Source organism: Rhinolophus ferrumequinum, chromosome 2 (genome assembly GCF_004115265.2).
Source record: "Rhinolophus ferrumequinum isolate MPI-CBG mRhiFer1 chromosome 2, mRhiFer1_v1.p, whole genome shotgun sequence".
NCBI classification, from domain to species: Eukaryota; Metazoa; Chordata; class Mammalia; order Chiroptera; family Rhinolophidae; genus Rhinolophus; species Rhinolophus ferrumequinum.
Window position 1 is genome coordinate 48334025 of NC_046285.1, and position 26278 is coordinate 48360302.

Sequence of the window (26278 nt, forward strand, 5' to 3'; positions counted from 1 at the left end):
GCAGCGTGAGGGAAGCGCTCAAGCTTAGAACTGCCCAAAGCCTTTGTCATAGTAATCCCTGTGATGCAAACTAATCAATCCCACGGAGATATTAAATATGGAATTGAAAGCTTCGTACACAAAGGGTGCCAAAAAATGTATACACATTTTAAGAAAGGAAACTGCATTAATATTGTAATACTCAATATATACCGATAACAAAAAAGATGAATACAAGTCACGTCTGACTTCTGCAATGACAAAAGGTGCTCCAAGTGGTTACCATCAGTGTCCAGACACTTCTGATTACGGCAAACTACTGCTTGAGCAACAGTGACCAAAGTGTCCACTTGTGTACATTTTTTGGCATCCCCGGTGTAAAGATGTTCATCAGAATTTAATTTATAAAAGGAAATATTTTATAATAAATAACTATTAAATATAAACCTAAATAACTATAAATGGAAGGATGATTCAGTAAGTGGGAGCATATCAAATTTAATGGACTATTAACCATTAAAATTATGTTGACAGAGTGATTTGAAAAAGGATATGCTGAGTGGAAAAGAAAAAGCAGGATTCAAAACAGTATGAATGATTTTAATTAGGACTAAAAGTTACCAGCACTTATACTACATATGTAGCAAAGATATTATACTCCATTTAAATAATGCCATAATATAAGTATAATTTATCCAGTTAGTAAAATTTATATATAGAAAAACGACTTAGAGAGTAACTAGGCAAATCACTCAAGGTTATTGCTAGTAAAGGATGTGGTTGAATTCAAATCAAGTCAGATTTCAAACCTGCCCTCCTCCAGCAAGCCATCCGACCCCTACAAATACTACAGTTATCTCTACACCGACCGCAAAAGAAGCCCCCATCTTAGCAAAGAAACACAAGACAGAACAATCAAACAAAATTATACTAGTGACTAGTTAGCCGAGCAGAACCATGGGTAGTTTTACCCTTCTTTCTACTTTTGCTTTTCCAAACTTTCTTAAATAGCATATTGTATTTTTGCTTTAAAATATTCTTAAAGTAAGATTTTAAAAGTGGTGTTAAGGACAGATCAGTGATCCCAATCTTATGACTAATATAATGCCTACCATTTTATTAGGCAACTACTATGTGCTAACACACTTCTGCTATTGCATCAACCCTCCCTTGCCCTCAATAATGCTATAAAGTAGGAATTATTATTCCCAGCTTCCCTATGGAGCTTAGAGAACTAAGTAGAAGAAGTTCAAGCCCAGATTTCCTGGCCGCAAAGCCTGTACTCCTTCTACTCTTCCTACCGCCCCACTGCACAGGGTTCTTGGTCCCCTGCCCTGACATTTTACGACCATTGGAGCTCTGGCAAGCCCATGTTTATAAGCACAGGGTTGGCCACTGCTCCCTGAAGAAGTCAAGGTGAACTAGACCTCCCAGGGGCATTTCACCACCTTCTGCAACAGCTACACTCCTGTCTCCCTACCCCCACTTCTATCCCTGAAACTTTGGCAAGATCACGCCTCTCACCTGGCTGGGGTACCTAGAGGTTCAGGGAGCATGTAGAACAGGGAGCTCGTAGGGCCACGAGGCAGAGGAGATGAGGAAAAACTGGCAGGCGTCTGAGCCAGTGTAGGAACAACGAAGGGCAGACGACGGTGGTGACCTGAGTTCTGGGGAGGAGAGGATCACGCAACAGAGAACAGTGACAGAGCAGAGGCCTCCACTCTTCTATCCAAAGAGCATCTCGTGCTGCCTTTAAAATCTAGACAGCACAGGAAATGTGTGCATAGCCACAGTGCATACCGTCTGGAGAGCTCCCACTAGTTATGTCCTGTGATTGCGTCTCCTGAGCAAATGGGTTTACTTTTAAAGGACGAAGTAGTTCTTGTACCCGATCAGGATTTTCAGGAAGCTTATCGTCAAATGTGTAGCTCATCTCTAGCAGTGATAGACGATTGTACAGCACTCATTTCTGTGTGCTGTTCTAACCTCGCCTTTATTATTTCCTCCCATAGTGTCCCTTTGCTCTGTTTTGATCTCTCACCTCCACCCTGGGAGAGGATTCTACGCATTATAAAATTTAACCTATATGGGGCAATGTCACCTCCAACACTGGTTCAGGAGGCGGCGGCAAAAAACGCTTACTTGTTATGTATAAATCACATAAATAAATATATATTTAGTACAGAGACAGATACCATGTATATCTTTGGGGACCATTGATCCATGTGCATCAATCATACGCTCGAGCAGCCCATCAATAAAAGGAACGCCTTCCCTCGATGCAGAAGTCAAGTGCCCCCCTCTTCTACTGCGTCAGCTCTCTCCCGTCCAGTGTAAGCTCTGACTTTTGCGTCCATCTCTCGAGAACAACAGTCTCCATTTAGTGGCATAAAGAATGACCTGTGCGGGTCCGGAGTGTGCAAACGCAGATCCCTTGGTCTCCCCTCCATGGGTCGGGGCTGAGTAACGACAAGTGCCCCGGGGATGCTGACGGACGGACCACTGTGAGAAACAGGCTCTCATAGCGTCTCCATTAATGACTCCCGATCTCGCCCCAAACTCCAAAGAGCCAGGCCTTATCTGCTAATAAGGAAGGGGTGAGGATAGAGTTGTGATGGATTTGGCTTCATTCTAAAAAAAAACGCTTCACCCCAGAAAGTCATTAATCAAGTCCCATTTTTCGTGATAAATGTGTGGGACCGACCGGCACTAGGTCATTGTGCTCCCCGCTTCCAGAAAACAGCGTCTCCCCTCCTCTTTCTGGACTTAACTACAGCAGGTCTCCCTGTTCCTCTGGCCCAACAACTGAGTATGACACTTAACGGGGTGCTGTCCGCCCCTGAGTGGCCTCTACTTCCCCTCACTGCTCAGGGATGATGCAAGCCCCGCATGACAGGCTGTGGAAAGTATGTTCAGGTGCCTGGCTCCCCTCAGCCTAATGCCTTTTAAATCAGGATCCAGATTTGATTTGCTTTTCCTTGCCTTCCTGGCTCCAACCCTTCCAGGCTCATTTTTCACTCTCCTGTCAGGCTTCCCAGGGTTTGGGGGCCGAGCGAGCCAAACCCTTCACACTTTGCAGACAACCCTCTTTCCCAGGCCCTGGGCCTGCCATCTAAACTCCAGCACTCAACAGGCCCCTCCCGGCTCCCGCCACCTTGGCCTGTCCTAAATGCTGCTAGAATTTTCTGAGATGGATGGACCTGCAATCTTAGAGGAGTTGCTCGGCGACTCAGCATGCACCAAATGAGAGAAAACGAGTGGGCCTATTTCTCATCCTCGTCACCACTCAGCCAGCTCTGTCAGGACACAGATATCTATTCACCATCTCTGTGCCCCCACCCACTTTCATTTCAGAGTGTTCCTGAGCAGAGATGAGGGTGGGGGGGGCAGGAATTGCACCTGAAGGAGCCATCAGGTCTGATCTGTGACGTCAGGATTCACATCCTACCTTCTCAGACATCATCCCAGCACTCCACGCTGGTGTGTGTAGAGGGCCGGATTCATAGCCTCAGCTGTTCGAGAATGTGAATCCCTAAGATGCAGGGACAGTCTCTTGGTCCTCTCTGTCATCTTTTTATCCGATGCATACCAAACATCCTTCATAGAGCTCATGCTTATTGAACGGAATTAACCTGTGAACCTCCCACTCAAGGCAGCCTTCCTGAGTGTCACCATGTCCTGCAGCAGTGGGGGGTCAGCTGGTCGGCACGCTAATAAAACCACTAGGTTTCTACTCCAAAATCTTGTTTAGATTTTATTTTTATGGAGTGTTAGTACAGGAAGAGGCATCCGAGGCATCTGGTGCGACCTCCTGATTTATAGGTGAGGAAACCAAAGCCCAGAGGTCACAGTGAGTGAGAGGCAAAGACCCAAGCACATGACCGCCAGCCCAGCCCTCCTTGTAGGGTCACCCCACTGGTCCTGAGAGCCACCAGCTCCCTACAAAACCCAGCAAACTGCCAAGCAAAGACATTTGCAAAGGACGGCACTTCAGCCACATCAGGCTGAATGCAGGTATTTAAATCGATTCTGTCAACTACAGTCCAATCAGGCCTCTCTGCAAATCTGCCGCGGGCAGGACACCGTCCTAGGTGCTGTGGAGAACACAAGAATGAGTAATAAGTTCCTTTCATTCTCGTGACAATTATATAAATAACCAGCACAGAAAGCCAAAGATAATATAAGAAACCCCAGGTGATTTGGAAGGGAGGAAACCACACTGCAAGGGGTAGCAGGATGAGCTTCCTGGTAGAAGTGACATTTGGAAGAGCCTGGGTAGCACTCTCATAGATTTGGGGTCCAGACTCCAAGTAGAAAGATGACAGAAGTTAGAGAGGCAAAGCCCAGGCCCTGCTCAGGGATGGTATGGTCCGGGCTGTAGGAAATCAGGAAGTCAGGGGACTGGTCCGCACTGTGGAGAACAGTGAATGCCATGCCGGGAGCCTGGACTCAGCACTCTGGATGGCTTCTGTGCTAAGAAGTGCTCAAAGAACCTCGCAGAAGCCTGGCTGAGGGATGGCACCTAGGAGTCCTGGCAGGTTAGCCCAGGGCTAATAGGTAAAGAAAATGTAGGTGTGTACACACACACACACACACACACACGCACATAGGTCAAGGTTGGATAATTAAGATCGTGAACTCATCCTAGCAAAAGTGCTGCATACCTCATTGCTGAATATCACTATGGTCACCTTCGAAGTACTCCCCTTGGGAAGCTATGCACTGATGCCAGCGCCTAGTCCACCCTTCAAAGCAATTTTGGAACTGTTTTTCTGGTATGGCCATCGGAGCTGTCATTGTATGACCCTTGATGTCCTGAATGTCATCAAAATGTCTTCCTTTCAATCTTGCCTTTATCTTCGGATAAACAAAGAAGTCACTGGGGCCAGATCAGGTGAGTAGGGAGGGTGTTCCAATACAGTTATTTGCTGACTGGCTGAAAACTCCCTCACAGACAGTGCCATGTGAGCTGGTGCATTGCCGTGATGCAAGAGCCATGAATTGTTAGCGAGAAGTTCAGGTCATCTAACTTTTTCACACAGCCTTTTCAGCACTTCCAAATAGTAAATTTGGTTAACTGTTTGTCCAGTTGGTACAAATTCATAATGAATAATCCCTCTGATATCAAAAAAGGTTAACAACATCGTTGCAACAAGTTTGTAAACTTAATTGTCAGACCTCCTATAAATATGGGGGTGCCAAAACAATGTACACATTTTAAGAGATGATATCTATGTATTACTTTTTGAAGTTGCATTGAATTACAGTAGCAATGTGTAGCATGATGTTCTCTCAAAAGATGGCGTTAATCGAATGTTAGTGTTCGTTCATTTTATTACAATTTTAATAGTTTTTTCCTTTCTTAAAATGTGTATACATATTTTTGGCAACCTGTGTTTGTGTGTGTGTGTGTGTGTGTGTGTGTGTGTGTATCAAATATGTATCAAAACATTATGTTGTACACCTTATGTTGAAAATAAGATAATGTTGTATGTCAATTGTACCACATTACAAAATTTAAAAAGACATGATAGGAACGTAATACAAAGAAAACTCCAACACCAAGATGTTGGAACTGAATACAATAATAAAATGTTAAAGATGGAAACAACTGTCGAGATTTGGTCCCACTCCCAACCTGATTTATAAATCCCAAATACCAAAGTCCTCACAAAGGATGGCCCAGCCCTCCTTCAACAAGTCCAGTTCTAAACAATTAACAGTACCTGGCTCATGGTAAAGTGCTCAGTAAACATTAGTTGAATGAATCAAATTCAAACACTTGAAATCTACCTTAAATAAAAACAGAATATTACTTTAATGATGCAGAAGATAAAAATTTATAAAATTTACAAACTGAATAGAATTTCAGATTGCAAAGGGCCTTATGGGTCATCAAAATCATGGTTTTATAATAAGGAATGTGAGACTCAGGGAGGTTTAGTGGTTTGTCCAAAGTTCTAAGGCAATTTCCTAAGAACTAGAACCCCAGTCCAGTATTCTTTCCACGTTATATTAATCATCTAATTAAATTCTAAATTGTACAGTGCAGAACAGAAAGAATCCTCCTAGAATGTAGCAATGGAAAAGAATACAGTGGACTGTAAGAGCTGGAAAAGGCTTCAGAGAGGAGGAAAAATTTAATTTTCTGTTACCAAAAATTGACAATCAATTAGTTGCAAGATTGCTGATGATGGGAATCACATTTTAGTTTTACTTGTTGTCCCATCATTCAGAGCACAGAGGAAACTCAACTCTTGTTGGCCAACTTTTAAGAAAGTAGCATCTAATTATTAACTTAATTTAAAATTGGAAGGAAGTTGCATATTACAAGGAACGTGAACATCTTGGGTTCTGCAAAAACTGTATCTATGTGAAAAAAAACAAGCCAGACCTTAATGACATCTCACACGTAGACGCCCATTGATGAATGCCAAACCTGGCCCTTCATACCTTGTCCCTCGGGCTACCGTTAGAAAAAGAAAAAACGAATCTGGTGTTTCCACCTCTCATTGCTCATTTTGCCACACGACTTTGTTTCCATCACAAGGCAGACAGTCAAGATAACTGGACACGTTAAAATCACAGGAGCCTAAAGGACTTAGTAGTAGAGAGACAGGTGTATCCAGATAGTACCAGCCTGTTCTTCCCTGATGAGTAAACTATCACTGTGAAATTGAATAAATACAAATACTTAAAGAATTTACAGCAGCAACAAAACTCTATTTACAGGGTTCCAAATCCTTTTCTAATTTTGGGTAGTGATTCATCAATGCTTTCATGTGGTGGCCATCAGACCGTGCAGAGCGTTCTTGCTCTGCTTCTCTTTCCACTTCATATTATTCACACACACACTTCCATTTATGGATGTAGCTCCTCAAACGACAAGCATGTGATTATGTAATATCTGCCATATTGGTGTGTTGGTTTAATTATGGCCTTTTGAGCACAGACCAGTCCCTCTTTTGTTATTTTACATACTGCTTTGACTATCTTTGTACCAACTACTTTTGTCCTTCTCCTTTAAGAGTTAAGTTCTAGTGTCAAAGGCAGAATTCTCGGCGAAGCACATCAAGGGTTTTATTGTCGCTGTAACATTCTGCCAGTCTGAGCCTCACAAAGGCTGAACCAACACTCAGAGCTCCCAGCAAAGGAAAACTTCACTTGTTTCCTCACAGCCCAACAGCGAGCTCTTGGCATCTTTATTTTGCTAGTTTTTCAGGTACTTTCAAGGTATTTTAATTTCCCTATGTTTCATTGCTCAGTGTTGTGTCATGTATTTAGATGCAGTGCTCTATATTCTTCCATGCCCAGACTTTGTGCACGTTTCTTTCTATGTCAACTGTGTATTCACCTTTGACCATTTACCAAATACAATCTGCACAATAAACTCAGATATGCCAAGCCTTTTTACACACAATTTGATTGTGCTTTTTAGAAATTACAGAAGTAATTCCTATGTACTGTCAAAAATTATTCCAGCAACATAATAAAATGGTGAAAGGTTTCTTTCCCTCTTACTCTTTCCAATCTTTGTAATAGTATCCCTGTCCAGATATATCCACTGAAATATTTTTTATTCTTCTTATCACTGAAATCTGTAATTCTAGATAATATACCCTGTGTCTACTTCTTGATTTAAGAAGCACTTGATTTTAGACAGCACTTACTGGATTCCCACTATGAATGACAAGGAATTCTGCTGACTTACATTGCCTCCCTCTCACTAGTCCTGGTTTTTTTGTTTTTTTTTTTTTTTAATCTTCTACTGGACCTTGATGGAAAGATCACCAACGCAACTGCCTACAGCATCTGGGTTGGATACACAAGTATAGAGTGTGCGGGGATAAGAAATGTCACAGGTCCTTCCTGTCCATCTTTTGCTCTCCCACTATGAATATGGACATGGCTAGGGAAAAAGCAGTCACAACTGGCAGCAGATGCTTGCCCATGTGTGGGGCGATGAGTAGGAATCAGGGGATTAGAGCAACCTGGCAGAGACATGCTTCCATGCAGAGGGTAGCACCTAATGACCAACTGTTGCCACGTGGAAATGTTGCCAGATCTTGTTTTTTGAGAAAAGCCACTCAGAAATGACTTGTATGTGTAACCTTTTCATTTGTAAATCTTAGCTCAAATTTTTGAGAACACCACTCACCAAACGCAAAAGGTCTGTGTGCCAACCACGGCCAATGAGTTGCTCGTTTTTGACATCTGTCATTATGGTTTCAAGTCATGTACTCAAACCTCTGTTATTAGATCCATCTGCTTTAGATGGCATCCCTTGACTTTCCACTCCGTAAGATGAGGACGATAGTGTCCTTATGGTTTTCTCTTCCTTTCTTTTCCCAGCTCCACCTTACCATTCACCATCCCTTTACTTTTGACTTGCCAGAGCTTACAGAGTTTACTTTCTGTTCTGTAACTATAACTAAGGGTTTCGAGCTTTGCCTATGATGATTTAAAAAAACAGAATGACAATTTTCTTGATAGCAATATTATACTGTATAAATATTTTCTTCAAATCTCTTGCGGCCGTGGATTAACGGTTCACAATCCATGACTGAAGAACTAGTTTCCAAATGTAGGTAGCTAGTGTGGGTTTTCCAACTCTTGGGTGCAGTCATGTGTGTCTGAATGAGGGGCCTGATGGCGTGCTCCGTGGACCTGAGTGGAACAGACCTACGGGCAGGCTTCACTTAGAGTGTCTGAGCATGCAGCAACTAACTGGACAGACAGCATATCCAACACATTTCAGCTGGTGGCAAAGTAAAAAGACTTTCTTTTGAGATACTGATTAATTCCACACTAGACACTTCCGTTTTCTCCATATAGATATTAAGTAAACATCTTTTAATCACCCTGATTTCTGCCCCAGAGAGCCCACTCCTGGTCTCCAAATCCTTTCATCTCAAATATACGGTTCTCACTTCTGCTGAAGCCTCACCCCTTATATGTTATGGGCGGGCAACGCCAATGTGTATCCTTCAGTGTGGTCTCAAGAAAATCTCTCACCCACTAATGTCTCTTCTCCTGTTCCCAGTGCTGCTCTGAATTCATTGTCTTTTTAACCTTTTATGTTCACTTCAATGGCATATTTGGAGGACGGAGGAGTTAACAAATCTGTTCAGTTTGGCATATTTGGAGGAAGGAGGAGTTAATAAATCTGTTCAGTTTGGCATTTTGAACCAGAAGTGGCCACCAGATGCTGACAATTGTAGTTTCAACAACACTTGTCCTGTCATTTCCCATTCTGCAGCTTTTCCTTTGAATACTTTGGGAACTCTGTCACACACAGGCGGCCTTCTACCAGCATCCTTGCCGTGACAATTTCTGGGAACAGACAGCTATGGAAAATTTGGGAGCACATTCAAGCTTGCTGGATACCAAGATTACCATTTTTCAGCAAAACTGGAAGACAAAGATTCCTTCATCAAGAAATTACATTTGTCTTTGATGAATCTTATGCCCTTAGTAAACTGTCAAGAATTTAATGTCTTATTTCTATTGTGACTGGAACAACTATTTTTAATGTATTTTCTAGCTGTGGCTCTGTTATATGGGAACTGAATTAAATATGAGTGGTCTTGATCAGCCCTGTCCAACAGCACTTTCTGTGATGATAGAAATGTTCAATAATCTGTGCGGCTCAACGTATTAACTATTAGCCACATGTGGCCTTTGAGCACTTAAAATATGGCTAGTGTGGCTGAGGAACTGAAGTTTCAATTTTAATGAACCTACACCTAAATTTAAGTAGCCACAGGTGGCCAGTGGCCGTCTGACTGGATAATGCAGTTCTAGACCTTGAACAACTCATTCTCGTTGAGGAAACAAAAGACAATAAACAATAAAACAATAAAATTATAAATTGGTAAAACGTAAACATGAGTCATATATGTAAGTATTATAGGAATTCAGAGGAGGGAGCAATTAAAGGTTAGAAAGCTCAGAATCAGATCTATTAATATGAGGATAGATCTATGCACTAATGTGGAAAAATGCAAAAAGTTAAGTGAAGCAAGTTGCAGATCAGTATACGTATGTGGGCCCACTTTATGTGTGTGTGTGTGTGTGTGTGTGTGTGTGTGTGTGTGTAAAACAGATTATATGTAGATAGATATACGAGGCCTGACAATTTAGTTTACGAACTTGTTGCAACAATGTTGCTAACCTTTTTGATATCAGAGGGATTATTCATTATGAAATTGTACCAACTGGACAAACAGTTAATCAAGTTTACTATTTGGAAGTGCTGAAAAGGCTGCGTGATAAAGTTAGATGACCTGAACTTCTCGCCAACAATTCATGGCTCTTGCATCACAACAATGCACCAGCTCACACGGCACTGTCTGTGAGGGAGTTTTTAGCTAAGAAACAAATAACTGTATCGGAACACCTTCCCTACTCACCTGATCTGGCCCCCAATAACTTCTTTCTTTACCCGAAGATAAAAGAAATATTGAAAGGAAGGCATTTTGATGACATTCAGGACATCAAGGGAAATACGACAACTCTGGTGGCCATTCCATAAAGAGAGTTCCAAAATTGCTTTGAAGGGTGGACTAGGTACTGATGCTGGTGCATAGCTCCCCAAGGGGAGTACTTGGAAGGTGACCGTAGTGATATTTAGCAATAAGGTATGGAGCACTTTTTCTAGGATGAGTTCGTGAACTTAATTGTGTGACCTCGTGTGTGTGTGTGTGTGTGTGTGTGTGTGTGTGCATAAAATAGATTATATGTAGATAGATATATGCTTACATTTGCACAGAACATTCCTGGAAGGATACCCAAATTGTTGACAGTGGCTGCCTCTGAAGAGTTGAAGTAAGTGTCAAGGTAAGGAACTGTTTTACATTATTTGAATTTTTGTTTTAAAAATAGTCTAACATTTAAATTGTTTTTTCTTTATAACAAAGTTATAGGCACAGAGATGATTAATGAATAGTACGTTTTAAAAAGGCCAAAGCAGTCAACTCTTTCCTGTGGTTATTACTCATGAATGATCTTATGTGATTATTGGAAATATTCCACATCCTATTATCATGGCTCTACTGTCCTCTAATAAAATGCTTTAAAAAAGAAAACATACTTAAGGAAAGTAGCCTGAAGGAGATAGAATTTAAATCGGAACTTGAGGCTGGATAGGATGAAGAGACGGAAGGGCACTCTAGATTAAGACACAGCCAGAGGAAATGAGGGGAGCAGGAATGCAGGCCTGTGGGTGTGTAACAGTGAGGACAGGGGGTGGGGTGGGGTCAGGGGAGGTAAGCCCCTATGGGAAGCCTGGGACCAAACCTGATGAACTTGACTGGCAAGAGGGCTGGAGCCTTCGGCCCTACCACCTTGGCTCTTGGGGGAACCAAACGTCTATTGAGCACCTATCATGTGGCAGGCGTTGTGATAAATAAGACACAGTCATGAGTTCAGGTGAGCAGATGAGACACGTGAAAGGGACGGTATCACAGAGTATGAAGAACACAAGATTTGGATCCAAAGGTCCTGCCTCTATCACCTACTGATGTAACCTTGGCAAGTTTGTAATTACTTTGAGCACCCGTTTGTTTCCCCTATAAAAGGAGAAAGCTACCTTACCAGAAGGATAAAATGACTAAGGTTACATGCCTGGCCCCAGTAGGGCAGCAACAAATGCCAGTTCCCTTCCTATGACACTCTGCCCCCATTCCTAACCCCAAACTGATAGGGCAGATAAAATACTTTTCTTGTTTACCTTTCCTCCACAAAGGTGATGGAAGAACCACGTGTCTGTGTTACGTATGTGTGGGCTGGGGGAGCAGGGCCAGAACTCTGCATACAATGCTGGGGACCTAGGCACTGGGCGTAAAGGCCTCTTAGGCTGAAGAGCTTCATCCGAGGTTCCAGGGAATGACACAGGGGGTGACACCGGCAGACGGGCGTTTTCGGCTGATGACTAACGTAGCAGTAGGGAGGGCCACCTGGAAGGGCAGCAGTCAAGCAGCAGGAACCCAGTTTTCAGGTCACTCCAAGCCTCGTCTCCATCTCCTCTAAATTCCTACACTACGACAAGTATTTATTGAACTATTTCAAGCATCCAATGATACACTGTCATATCCTGCTACTTGATGTGCACATGCTTTTCTCCAGAACCACACAATTGGGACTCCTGCGGACAGAAGGCAGACCCGCTACTTCCTTCCAATTTTTCAAAGTGATTGAGGGTTCTGAGTTAGACGTGAAATGGGGAAAAGCTACTGGGGGAGGGATACTACTATTGGCTAAAGGAGAAACTGAGAAACGATTCAGCCTTGCCTGGGTAACATTTTCTCGTGTTCCTTCCCTCTCTCCTCCATGACTAAAACAAAAGCATGCCTTGAAGAGGCCAGATCAGCCCTTGATGAGACGCCCACGTGAGTAAACACTGAGAAGTCCAGCCTGGACTGAAACCTCCTTTGAGCTGTACTTTTCAAGAGGCACTAAAGTATCAGCTCATTTGATTCACAGTACAGCCAGGACCTATCACCATGTTTGCTTTTTCTGATAAGAATGAATTCCAGAGCAGAGGGGAAGAAATCTCCAGTAATTTCAGTATTTTTCCCAGCATCTTACTCCTTTCGTATTTGACTGTGGTGGGGGAAGCAGTCCATCAATACTTTGGCAGCCCACATGGACAACAGAACAGCTAGAGGAGTTTCGGGCAGCCCCTGGCACTTGTGGGGTGCTGGCTAGCTATACATGGAGGCCCCAGCTTCCCGGGCCAGTAGTGCTCACCGCGTGGTGACACAGTGTGATGTACCACGCGTCCCATCGAGCTGCATCCTGCATTGCAGAGGTTCTCCTACACACATGGGTGGGCAACAGAGCCTCACCCCCGGGTCTCAGCTACCTGCTCATCCCCCCAAGAAAACAGGTGCCCCCTGACCACCCCCGTCAGGCCGAGCAACACCTTCTCATGGAGAGAGGCCCACACAGGCACTGAACGTGGACTCAGGGCCATTTGGTAAAGAATTCTGGGGTGCTGGGTATCTAAAACACTGGGCTCCAGTGGGCACATCCCTTGGGTAGACAGGCTGGCAGAGCCAAAAGAAGATAGTTTCGGCCTAATAAGTAGACCCTGATCAAATAGTAGTTGTTCTATCATGACATTAACTTACGACTTGACCCAGGGTGGTTGACTTCCTCTCAGAAACCCTAGACCCTGTTGGTTCAAGCCAGAGGGCCACAGCCAAGGAGGCGTGAATTCTTCTAGAATGCTCTCACTGCAGGACCACATTCCACTCAGAATAAGGTACTCCCCTCACTGTTGGTAGATTTGATAAGGGTCTGAGATTTTTAGTTCTTCTCTGTCCTATGTCTTCTCCCCTATTTATCCTCATCCTTTAAAGAGCCAATATCTCCACCTGTATCTTACTAGGTGTTTATCAGTTAGGAATACTTTTTGTAAAACTTCCTGTGTGAATAACCACAGCCAAAGATCCTATCTGGGAAAGTTTTTAAGCCTTAGGATTTTTGTCTCTTGGCTGTTAGTTGTCAGGCTCTCTCCACCGCTGAACACCCCACCCCGACTCCCACCGCACCCCACCCAGTCCGTAGTGTTCTGGCTTGTCGCCTCATGATTTTACTATGGTTGACCAAGCACCAAGCATCACCTCTGCATTCAGGGCAGGAAGCAGAGGTAGAATATGACAGTAACAGCGATGATTTTTTTCTTTTTTTTTTTTAAATCAGAAAAACAAGAACTTTCCCAGAAACTCCCAAGCAGATTTCAGCCAGGATGTCTCACTGGGCCACTGTTAGCTGCAAAGGAAGCCTCTACAGTGGCCTATAGAGTGGAAAAGGGCAAGGGCAAAGGGGACTGGTAGTAGGTGATTGGTGGCCGCCCAAAGCACCTCAACAAACTGGGAAAACCCTCGTGACGGCCTGAGACCCACAGAGCTGATCATCTCATAGTTCGGGGCTTCTCAGAAAAACACATGAGCCATGAGGGGCACCTGTGGCCCCTCCTGAATGCCCCCCAAGTCTTCTTGCTAGAAAGAGAGGCTTTCCTGGAGGAAGGGGTTCATTAAGTTCTTGACCTAACAATAAGCATAAAAAGGAAATGGGCAGGGCGGGCAACAGCGTTTGCCTCTTTCAGGAATAAAAACAGAAAGCACAAGTTTGAACCGACTTCTAATTACCAGCTCAGGGAGCAGAAGGAAACAGACCTTTATAACTTTCTCACATCTGTGGTGTCCGCTGTGTTTCCATTAGTGATGGGAGAGTCCCTGTGCCACCTTCAGAAGAAGCAGCTGGGACATCCTGGTACCCTCTACACCAGGCTTCAGGGCTCAAGCTGTTGGTGGCAACTTTAAAGATGGGGGTGGGTCGGAGGAGAGGAAAGCAGACAGAGCTCCTGGGGGCTACCACCAGGAAGAGGATTCTCGCTGGCTGCAGTGGGCACCAGCCTGGCCCTAAGAAGTAGCTTGAAGACTTCATTTTTAAAAGTCCTTCACTTGTAAGAGATTCCACAAGAGCCCAGTTACTGAAGAGCTGAGGTCCTGAGGCCCCTGGAGACTGACCTGGGACTGGTTTGCTGCAGAATGAGCATCTAGAACAGACTGTGCCCCAGGACCTGAAGGGAGGGGTCCGTGCAGGCAGAATTAAGTGGCCTGTACAGCAATGAAGGTTAACATGCATTGGAGACAGAGAAGCACTGACCATGCTCAGTGGGTGACCCCTATAAAAGAGCTTAGTTTTTTATAACTAGCAACGCCCGGTCGTAGGCCACGTACTTCTGGTTGACACTACCTTCCCTTACCCTTCTCTGAGGGCACCAGGTCAGGAAGACTCCTGATCAACCTCATCTCTGGTAGAAAAACAATCAGCTTCCTCATCCTGGAATCATGTGAGGTGGCCTTGCCCCAATGCGAAACGTCCCTTTGTGTCCTTTGCTACCGTGACAATATCCACTTGTGGCACGCTAGTTTACGGAGCACTTTCTGTGACAGCCTCTCCCTCTGCGTTTCCCTCTGCAGTTTTGCAGATGCAAGCAGACGCTCCCTCCGACATCTCTCTGGAACAGTCTTCCTTCTGTGTCCACTCTCCGCCAGCATGCTGTCAAGGTGCTGTTCTGGGTTCATTCCAGGCAGGTGATCAGTGGGAAGGTAGCTCTGAAGGCTGACTTTTTAGGAGCACGTTCGTTTACAGCCCACAAGCAACATACACAGTCAACTACTTCGTCAATATAAACAAAATGAAATTTTCACAGAGAATGCTGTATTTTAAGAATACTGCCATCAACATTGTGAATGCATCCAGCATGAGTTGTTTACGATGGTTACTCTTATGTTATGTGAATTTCTTCTCATTAATAAAATACTGTATTACTACACTGTTTAAGGTTCTGAAGTGCTTTACCATTTTCTTCTTCAACTCATTTCCTTTTCACATCCCTGCAGACCAGAAATACAGAAAGAACTAGTTGTTTCTTCTCAGATAAGGAGACCTAGGTCTTTAGAAGTTATAACCTGCCAACGAGAGAATGAAGAGCAACCAAGAAATCCGGGGAGCTGACTCCTGGGCCAGTGCTCATCCTTCAAAGTCCCAAATCAAATGACCTCAAAGGCACAGCTCCTTGGTGACCTTCAAAGTCAGCAAAGAAAGCAAGGCCAGCATCAGGCTGTAAGGAAGTAAAGCCATCTCTTCCTTCTCACGTCTGTCTGAATTTAAGGACGAAGTTCATCTCTCAGAGGCAGAGGGCAGGACGGCCGTTATGGAGATGAGATCAGTTTTCTTAAGCCATTTTTTAAGTTCATTTTAAATTTCTTTATTTTTAAGTGTAAATTTAGTGTTTCATGACGCATTCACAAAGTTGTGCAACCATCATCATCCCCCAGAGAAACCCTGTACAGATGAGCAGTCACTCTTCACTGCCCCTCCCTAGCCCTCCAGCAACCAGTAATCTACCTTCTATGTCTGTAGGTTTGTCTGTTCTGGACCTTTCATATCCATGGAATCATGTAACATGTGACCTTTTGTGTCTGGCATCTTTCACTTAGCATGATGCTTTCCGTGTTCATCCATGTTATAGGATGTACCAGCATTTCATTCCTTTTTATGGCTGTCTAAGCCACTTCTAACCCTCCAGGGATTCTTCTTGTTGCTTCTTTCCTGCCAGTTGTGGGGATATCGGGGTGTGGGGGGATCACAGTCAGGGTAACTGAAAACAACCCTCATCCTGGTAGTGCCCAGAGAGAAGAAACAGATCCTTCAGCAGCAGCACCAACATTCTCCACAATCTTCTTCAAGTAAAAGATATGACAAGGGCTGTTCTGTCACCTCCACCAGCAATAGTCTTAACTAGACAGGCCTGTGCAGAGCACACCCATGCAGTGCAGTGCAGCTTCGGGCCATTTGCAAAGCAGCACCCCCTGCAGTCTCCAGATGACCACCCAGCCAAACCTGGGCAACGCCCAGCGTCCTCCTGGAAGAGGGATGCGCTCAACCTCTTCCTTCTACAAGCTTTCAGGGGCCTGCTCTTGAATCGTATAGTTGACTCTTGAACAACGCGGGGGTTAGGGGCACCAACCCCCACACAGGTGAAAATTCACATACTCGTATCATTTACTTCCGCTCTCCACATCCGTAGATTCCCAACCGCAGAACAAAAACACTTTTCGATCAGTGGTTGACTGAATCCACAGAAGCGAAACCCAAGGATAAGGAGGGATGACTGTATCCTTACTGAAAAAAACCCACCTATAAGTGGACCTGTGCAGTTCAAGCCCGTGTCGTGCAAGGGCCAACTGTAGATTCATAGTGCCACCTAAGAATTCCTCATCACCTCAGTTGTCTTGCTCACATCAAAGCCCTCTAGCTTCTAAAGCATTTTCTGGGGTAGATCCCCCATGTTTAATCCCAGCACGAATAGCACCTGCAACCCCCCACTTCCACATGCATCTCCATGTCAAGTGGACGATTCGACTTCCTGGTGGCCTGAGCCAGCAGCTTACTGAAAGTCTCCCCAACTGGGCATAACACCAGACATTCTGACAAATAGTCTGCAATGTTCCTAGCTTCTCCTCCTTTCTAGTACAAGATGGACAAGGAATTATCATGCACATTTGCAGAAGAAGAAATGGAGACCCACTAAGGGCAAGAGAGCAATGTTCATTAGCAAAAGAACTGATAAAGGGTCCGGTATCTAATCACACCACTCTGGACGTACCCAGTAGATACACGAGGGGGTGAGTTAACTAAAACACTCTGTCCAGGGAGGAAGTGAAAGAAAAATTAGAGTCAGTTCTCAATTGTCCATACTTGAGGGCACATACCGTGTTTCCCCGAAAATAAGACCTAGCTGGACAATCAGCTCTAATGCGTCTTTTGGAACAAAAATTAATATAAGACCCGGTCTTATTTTCAGGGAAACACAGTATTTATACCATATTTGAGGGCACATATTTAAACCATTTTGAGGGCGCACGCTTCCTGCCACCAGTCCATGACTTCTTCTCTTATAAGCAGGTAGCACATACCCAGACATGACCTATGCTAACAGCAAAACACCTGTGTCCCTCCCCACCCTCAAGTTGTCCGACACAGACCAGGGTCAACCATAAACAAAAGAAATAGGGCAAATGGTATATATTCACTTCATATGTGGGTCCAAAACAAACCAGTCCTCCAACACATCCAACCTACTGAGGAAAAGGCTGGAGAAAGAGCAAGGACCCCTCCCGTCTCCCCCAAACTTCCCACCCAGCCAGCTTCTTACCCTCCCTTCAAACTTGGCGGTGGCTCCTTCTTTGATGCAGAGGTTCCGAGGGGGCAAAATGAAAGCAGGGGCCGCAGTCAGGGGCATGGAGCCGACTCTCGAGTGATCCACACTGAGGGAGGTTTTAGAAACGTGTGTCGAGGCAGCCAGCGTCACATCCCCCATGGTCTGCAAACAGGAAGGAAGGCCAGGTCAGATGACACAAAATGTACAGCCCTGTTTCCCCTCAAGCAGCAGTGGGCCCAGTGTGCTGGTTGGGTTCCTGTGCTGTGGGTTTTACAGGGAGCAGGTGCCACACTAGGTTAGGGTCCACCTGAAGCTCCTCTCTGGGAATGAGAGGCTCTGTTTCCTCCACAGCAAGGCTGCCGGGGTGAGGCCCTGCCAGCCCCGGATGCCACCTTCCAGGGCCACGCCCTAGCCTCCCCCAACCCCCCTGGAGAACCAGGAGAGGGGCAACCGGGGCAAGAACAGAGAAACCAAATGGTCCTCAGAGTTTTTACAATGGTACCTAAAATCAGTATTGATTAGCCACTGACCTGTCGGAATCAATATTTACATTAGGCACTGTGGTAGAAAGAAAAAGCTGGTTTTGCTTGAACTGTGAGAGCTTATAGGTCAAAGAAACATAGGATCCATCCTCCAAGAAAGAAAGTAGTTTGGGGTTAATACAGCAAGGATCCTAGGTGAGGTGAGTGTGTGTGGTTGGACGAAGGGAAGGGAGCAAGGCCAGAAAGGACATCCTACTTTCGGGGACTAGATTGTGAAAAAGGCTCAAAGGTCACAGAACATTAGAGAAGAGAGTTTTAGATTATCTAGGCTAACTCTTCCATTTATAACTGAGGCCAGAGAGGGTTAAGTTACTTTCCCACAGAGACAAAGCAAAATGATGGCATCCCTGGCAGGAATACTTCAGGTTCCTGACTCCTAGTCCAGGGCCTAATTAGGACTAGACAGATGTGGACGGGGACGGGCAAGGTTAGCTGGAACAAAGGGACTTCCTTAGGAGTGATTCCAGAAGTGGAATTAGCAACAGGTACGAATCTGAGTTCTTGGTTGTAAACTACAGAAACTGACGCTGGCTCTCATAAATGGAGAAGGGATCTGTTAGAAAAATGGGGGTTGGGGGGAGCTCCTGAGATCCACAGGAAAGGTTGGAGGACCGGACTGGGAAAACAGGCATCAGTTGAGAGAAGCTGAGTGGTCAGATCCCAGCCAAGGTCACTGGACACCCACGGCCACCATCTAGAATGCATCCTAAGTATCCCTGTTCCAGGCTCTAAGTCCAGGTAGAAGCCTCCCAGGCTGGACGGCTCCAGGGGACCAGGTCTTATTCTCTACAGAATTCGTGGTGCCTGGACTATTGTAGGCGTGTGACAAACATCTGCTATATTTCTGTTCACTTTCTTGGGATCTTCAGTCACACACTTCAATTCTACACTGTGAGCTAGATAAGCTGACACAAATGAACAGCGGTATGCAGGGCATGTAATTAGTTTGTTTAAATTTAATGACATCTAACGAAAATAAAATGGAGATACTATTTTGCAGTTCAAATTAAAGTAACAAACACCTAGATATGTTTGTAACAGGGCACATCCCTGCTGGACAAATCCAGCTTTCTCTTTCACTGATAAGGTATCAGCTTTGCAAACAAAATCCTTTCCAAGTGATAAGAGTCAGAGGTTCAGTGCATTAGGTAACAATGAAAGCAAAACTTGCGTAGCACTTACTATACGCCAGGAACTATCCTAAGCACTTTATAAGTAACAGCTCATTTGCTCCACACAACACTGTGAGACAGATAATCGCCTCATCCCCATTTTATGGAACAGAAACCAAGGTGCAATGAGATTAAGAAATTTGCTCAAGGTCGTGGCATTTAGTAGGGCTCAGAGCTGGCATCTGAACCTGGCACCTGGCACCAGAGCCCCTATTCTTAATCATTGGGCCTTCTCACCTCCTGTAAACGTCATAATTGGCTGGTGGGAAGGGGGCGTGAGGTTGGAGTAACAAGGGAGAAAATGAGAGCTGCTACCACACAAATAAAAATTAAGATTTTCTCTATGTCACAACATACCATCAGCAACATTAAAAGATGGATGATAATCTAGCATAAAATGTTTGCAACAAAAACAAAGGACTAGGACAATTTATATATAAAAAGCAAACAACCTGACAATAAATGGGCAGAGGCTATGCCTTGGATGGTTGGGTCACAGAAGACAGACAGAAGACGACTAAACAAATGGACACTGCCTAGCAACAATGAGAACCCAGCAGTGCAACTTAAGAACAAGCTATTATCTTAAAAAGCTAACCCAACTGACATTTAAAAAGAAAGATAACATATAATGCTGGTGAGATTGTGGCAAGGTGGATATACTTATACCCACCCGGGGAATATAAATTGGTACAATATTTCTGGAAAGCAATTTGGCAGAAAGATTCTGAATAAAATGTCTGTCTCTTTTCCTAGCAATCCTACATTTAGAGATGTATGATTGGGAAACAATCAGAGATGCAGCCCAAAATTTATATATAAAAATGTAATCACATTATTTTTAACAAAAGAAACAGGAAAATAATCCAGTTAAATACAAATAGAAAAAAACCCTCATCTAACAGTGAGAATTGGTTAAGTACAATAGAATATCAGACAGTTATATGAGTGCATACTTACAAGGTAAACAATGACAGGAATTTAATAATATAAAATTTTTTAACTAAAAATAAGTTTTATTATGGAAAATTTCAAACATACAGAAAAGTAGAAAGAAAAATAAAATGAGCACCTCAAATACCCATCACCTCGATCCAGTAATTAGCATGTTGCCATATTTATATCATTGTGTTGGTGTGTTGGTGTATGTGTTTGCAGAACCATTTCACAGTAACCATGATATATCTTTAATGGCAAGAATCAGGATATATTCATTCACTCAATTAAAATATATTTATTGAACATCTTACCATGTGACAAGCTAGGTGCTAGGGACACTGAAGTGTGTGTGTGTTGAATGTGGTAACGTGGGTAGGGAAGGAATGGGGTTCTTATATCCTGCAGAGCTACCTAGGACGGTCCCCCAGAGGGGATACTGCTCCCTCTGCCCTCCCCCACTGCCACTGAAGTGAGGTGACAGATACACTCTGTGCCGACAGCACCAGCGGTGGGGGCAGGGATCATGAGGGTCCGACCCTGCCGTAAATCCAGGGGCATTGCTACTTTCTTGCTGTGAACCAGGCAAGGTACTGCAACTCTCTTGGCCTCGGTCTCCTTTTCTGTAAAATGGGAATGATAATATCAACCTTGCAAGGTTGAAGGGAGGATTTGAATGAGAGTGTATGCAAAACACATAGTACAGCATAAAAGTGATTCAGTAAGTGGTAGCTGTCAACATCGTCACTCAGCTCCCAAAGGAAAACCAGTGTCCCCACCCTTTTCACCAAGGATAGCAAGACGCCCAGGCCAGCATGATTATCTTTAGGACAAGGGTAGGAGAGTGGGATTGCTGCAGAACAGCGGTAGGAGGCAGATGGCAGAATTCCGCAAAAAGGGGGGGAAGAAGGACTGGCGTGTCCGTTCTCCAGCCCCGTTTCATGGGCAGAGAATGTGCCCCTCACAGCATGCTGGGCACTAATCTCACTCGGTTCCCACAGTCCTTGCAAGGCAGTTCTGACTATGCTCCTTGTACAAATGAGGACACGGGCTCAGAAAGCCAACTGCACTTGTCTGACGTCACACAGCTAAGAGGTGGACATCAAACTGAAGTCTGACTGCAGTCAAACCCTGCGCGTTTCCTGGAGGGCCCCACGACGCTGCTGAGCCATTTCATGCTATTCCCAGTAAAAAGGATGAAATACGCAGAGGCTATTGCAGAGAGGAGTATTAGGAGTTGCAGAGAGAAAAAGGGGTGGGGGGCAGGGAACGTGTCGCCTCCCTACTCTCAGGCCTGGTTTTGGAAGACACGAGGCTCTTCTGCCTCTGCTTTCTGGGAAGCCGGAAACTACGCATGGTGACATCAGGCTCATGACCCTCTTTACAAATCCTCTTGATCCAAGATCTTCTGGGGTCCACCTAAAACCTCCCGAAGACCCCAGAGACTGTCATCAAAAGAAACGTCCTTGGTCTCAAGAACACAGAAGACAGAAGTCACCCAGCACTAGGGGAGGTCTGGCGTTATGGTTAGAAACAGAACAAACAGGCAAGTCGATACAGCCAGAAGACATCCAGTCCCCTGCGAGGTGGCTGCAGGGGGCAGATACTTAACCATCATGCAAGCAGGACCAGAGCCCCGTCCCAGGCGGGCCAGACACACCAAACAGCTCCGCTCAGCCCATCGCCCCGCCCACTGCCATCAGCAGAATAAACAGATTCCGTCCACACTGCCAATTAATAGTTACTGACATATTTGGAATGCTCTATCAAAAAAAAAAAAAAAAATCAAACCATCCTTGTTCCCTTCTAATCCCTCTTCCAGCCTGGTGACCACATTCCCATTGAGAAGACCAGAGGCCTGGGTAACTTCTGCAATATTTTCTCAGCAGCAGAGCAGTGCTCAGTGGCTGGAATTAAACATACCAACTAGGGGGTTTTGTTCAATACCAGTTACACCCAGATCGAAGGACAGAAAAGTACGAAGAGAGAAAAACGGAGGAGTGGGGTCAAAAAGAACAGCGGTCTGAGAGCTGGAAGCAGGCCTCCCCACCCCAACACACACCCATACACACACAATACTTGGGGCAAAGCTCACGTCCAAATACGTTTATTGAACATCTTACTTGTTTCCACAAGTAACAGAATATATTGATCATTCAAAGCAGCACTAAGTTAATTTGACTTTAATTTGATCAGAAGCACTTTAAATTGTCTCTTGAACCCAGAAAGAAACACTTTCAACTATGCCAAAACGGAGTGCAACTGTGAGGCAAAAAGACTCAGAAAAAGAGGTTAAAAATCAGGGATCAAGTTATGGCAGAACAAGTTTATCGAAACCAGCTGTCATCCTGTTCCCTCCCGAAAGTGCATACATTTGAAACGATCGCAGTCTTGAAGCACCTGATCCGGCAGCAGGGCATCCTGGACAGACCCTGCCTTCCCTACAGGAAAGGGCTCCTGGCAGGCTCCGCACTGGAAGCCTAGCTCTCAGCAGTGAGCGACCTGCCACAGCACACATCAGCTGCAGTAAAACCACCCAGATGCAAACGCCCCAGGCAATGACTCTCCCCTGTCCACCCCTTAATCCTCTGCTGTGCATTCAAATCCTGACAATTTCCCTAATTGCCCCTAATCCCTACGCAGGCCTCTCCTCAGCTGTGGGCTGTGCCAGGCTGATGTGCTGTGACCCACGGGACACAGTGGTGCAGGGCCACACACTGGAGAACGGACCATGCCTTACCTGGCCTCTTCCCCTGGGCAGAACTCACATGAGTCGGGTCGCTGGGGCAGCCACGCTTTACCACTGCACTGCACAGATTCCTGTCCAAGGTCCGGCCGAGAAAGAAGAAAGGAAAGGAGAGACAGGGAGGCCACTGAGCCCAGGGTCTGACTGAAAAAGTTAAAGGGCGTTTGATTTTGCTCGCAGATGTTGCAACTTGCCTTCCGCTGGGCAGCCAGCTTCACTGGGTCAGGCAGATCTGTTGTTTTAATCCGCCCAGCTGGGGTGACCTTTGAAACCCCTGGCTGCCAGCTGCGGAGGCTCTCAATGGAGTCCCGGGGAAACCAGGGGTGGAAGCTTACGGGTTTCTACAGCGTTGCAGATTCCAATCTGAGTGTGGAGTAAAGGGAGGACGCTGTCAAGGAGAGTGCTGAGACTTTGGAGGGGCTGGGCACACCCCCACATCTGGCCTGGAACCCCAACTTACCCCTTGGCACATCCGGCCTAGGATTACCACCCAGGGCTCGTGGGATATTTGTCTCCAGCGACCACGCTTTTTCCTCCTTAAACTGAGCAAGCCCCATTTATGATCCCTGAACGGGAGGCAAGCCCAGAGAGCAGATGGAAGGGGGAACTCCAGGCTGCAATTGTTTTTCAGGGAATCTGGGCTGAGGTCTGAACCAGTCCTACAGACTGTGTTCCCGTCATGCACAGGATCCAAAGGCCCTGGTCCCGACCCCTGGGGAGCTCCCGGAACAGTCCCTGGGGCATACCTCTAAAAGGCGGTGGCAAGGTGACGCCCAGCCCAGCACCTTTCCTCCAGGGGACACAAGGATGTCCACAGTTCCAGTGGACTCTCTCATCCTGTGCAACGCTCACCTTGGCACAGGGCACACCTCGAGCACCGTTGCTTTAGCCTGTGTCCCTCCTCTCCCTGTCACACCATCCGCTCTCACTTCTGTCCTCCTTCAGATATACATGGACAGAGAAAAGTGGTTTTCTAGGAGTAGTGGTATGCAGCTTTGAGGGACAGGTAGGGCAGTGGGTGAATCAATACATAATTTGATTCCATGTTTTCTTCTAAAGGGAATGGTTGGACAAATGTGGACCAGAGAGCTTTGAAGCCTGAGACGGACACTGATGAAGAGAACACCTTTAAGTCAATTAAATCCTTGGCCAAAACATAATATACACCCCAGATTCTGGAAGACCTTGCAGGTGGTACATATTCTGAATATTTCAATGGCGAATAACAGAAGAAATAAATCCAAAAAAATCAATGGTGTTCATCACTAGGAATGGAGACGAATAGAATGTAAGTCTTCCTAGACGGTGGTCCCTGGTAGTGGGCAACAGGACTGGAAAGTCATGTGAGATCGGAAGGAACTGAGGACAATCATTTGGACAAAATCTCGGAAGGTGCATTTATCAAACCTGTGGGTTACACTAAGCAAGTAGGAATAGCTAATACGTTGGATGCTAAATTCCCCCCTGAAAGATCAGCAAAAGGGACCAGAGCCTGAGAGGATGTTTAAAAGAACAATTTTAGAATGCCTATACTTTAGCTCAAAAACAAAAACTACACAACTGCCCAAGTACAAGACGGCTGACTGGAAACACTCATCAGGGACTCCTGGCCCCGTGGGAGTTAGGCCACGGCCCTTGCTAGGAGCACACAGCGAATCCCTCCTGTGGTGTTTGTCCCACACATCCCAGCTGGCAGCCACGGAGCTGTGTGGTTGGTTATAGGATCAACTTTTGTTTTCCCCACTGGAACGCACGCCCCGCAGGTTACAGGTCCTATGTGTTTCGCTCACTACTATATCCCCAATGCCTCAAATACTGAGGAGCACATAGTAAGTCCTCAAAAGATAATCTGTGGAATATATGAATGAATAGACCTTTGGGCTAAAAAAAAAATCACTTCCAAACTATGATGCCACTTAATTTTGTTGGCTAGGGAATCTCATGAACGTTAGAGAGAGGACGTAGGGAAAGCAGTAGGGGAACAAGTCACAGTAATAAAATATCTACCCCTCTGGGGCCCATGGGGATTTGGTTGTAGACACATGGTGCCAGTCTAGCTCGAAACCTGCCATGTAACTCATGCATTCTTTCTACTCTTTACTTCTCAGTCTTCCCGTGTGTGAAACGGGCATAATGGTGCTCTGCCCTGAGTACCCTCTCTGGTTTCCTTCTGGCAACTCTATCCAGGTCCCTGGGTTCCCACGTAAAATCATGCAAAGCCAGCCCGCTCTGTCCCCACAGCTGAGTTCTTGCCTCAGCACCCGGCAGCCTCTCCCTCCCCATGGCTTCCTGGGCCTTTCCTCTTGGAAAGCACATGAAAGGAGGGGCCGGGCTTCTGCAGGCAGATGAGCTGCCCCGTCAGCACAGCAGCAGACCGCGGGTGGGAGGAGGACGTCTGCTCAGCAACACAATCCAGAGTGCCCACATCTTTGGCAGAAAGTTATTTTTAAATTTTCTCAAAAGGGGACACACACACACACACACACACACACACACACACACACAGATCGAATCAAACCGCACACACAGTGTGAACGAGTGCGGCCTGGTCTCCTGAAGCTGCTCTCTTCCTGTTGGGATTCTTGCTTAATTTGGGATGTAATGAGAACAGGCTGAGAGAAGCTTCCTGCAATAAAAGTCACAGGCAAAAAGAAATCAAAGCCAGAAACCCCGATGATAACTAAATTAGCAAAATGCACGTTCGTATCACAGTCTAGCAACAATCCTGAAGTTCGCTCATTTTATTATCAGGTATCATCCGTGCAGATGGAAGTTTGGGGTCACACGTGTGTTTATCCACAGCCCCTTCTCCACCACCAGGTCTCCTCCCTCCAGTCTGCTAAGCCATACCAAAGAAACCCCACGAGACGAGGAGGTAGGGGCAGCCCCACCACCTCACTTCGCAGGAGCCTGGGAAATCAGCGCAGCCACGGGAACAGTACTCGTGGCTCACACCCCCACGATGCCCCGCAGCGGGGTACAGACCGCTCTGCAGTCAGACACTGCATTTCTTCACCGCTAACCATGTGGCCTGAGGGAAGCGACAATCTCTGAAAGCCTTAGCTTACTCATCTGTCAAATGGGGCTAGTATCATCCCACCTCCTGCCCATCTGCAGGGTTGCTATGAGGGCCAGCAGGGTGAATGAAAAGCCTGAGCCCACT

The 26278-nt window shown here is 45.5% G+C and overlaps 1 protein-coding gene across 1 annotated transcript in view; it reads right to left on the reverse strand.

The window, feature by feature from the left end:
• The window catches only part of MYLK (myosin light chain kinase), a 173416-nt gene extending 150146 nt beyond the window's left edge, over nt 1-23270 (reverse strand). Inside the window, exons 1-2 of the mRNA XM_033090623.1 lie at nt 23110-23270; nt 17714-17881 (exon numbers count right to left, since the gene is read on the reverse strand). Of these exons, the coding sequence (XP_032946514.1) occupies nt 17714-17878 (165 nt within the window). The 5' untranslated portion in view covers nt 17879-17881; nt 23110-23270. The remainder of the gene's footprint in view (nt 1-17713; nt 17882-23109) is intronic.
• Nucleotides 23271-26278: the final 3008 nt, after the last annotated feature.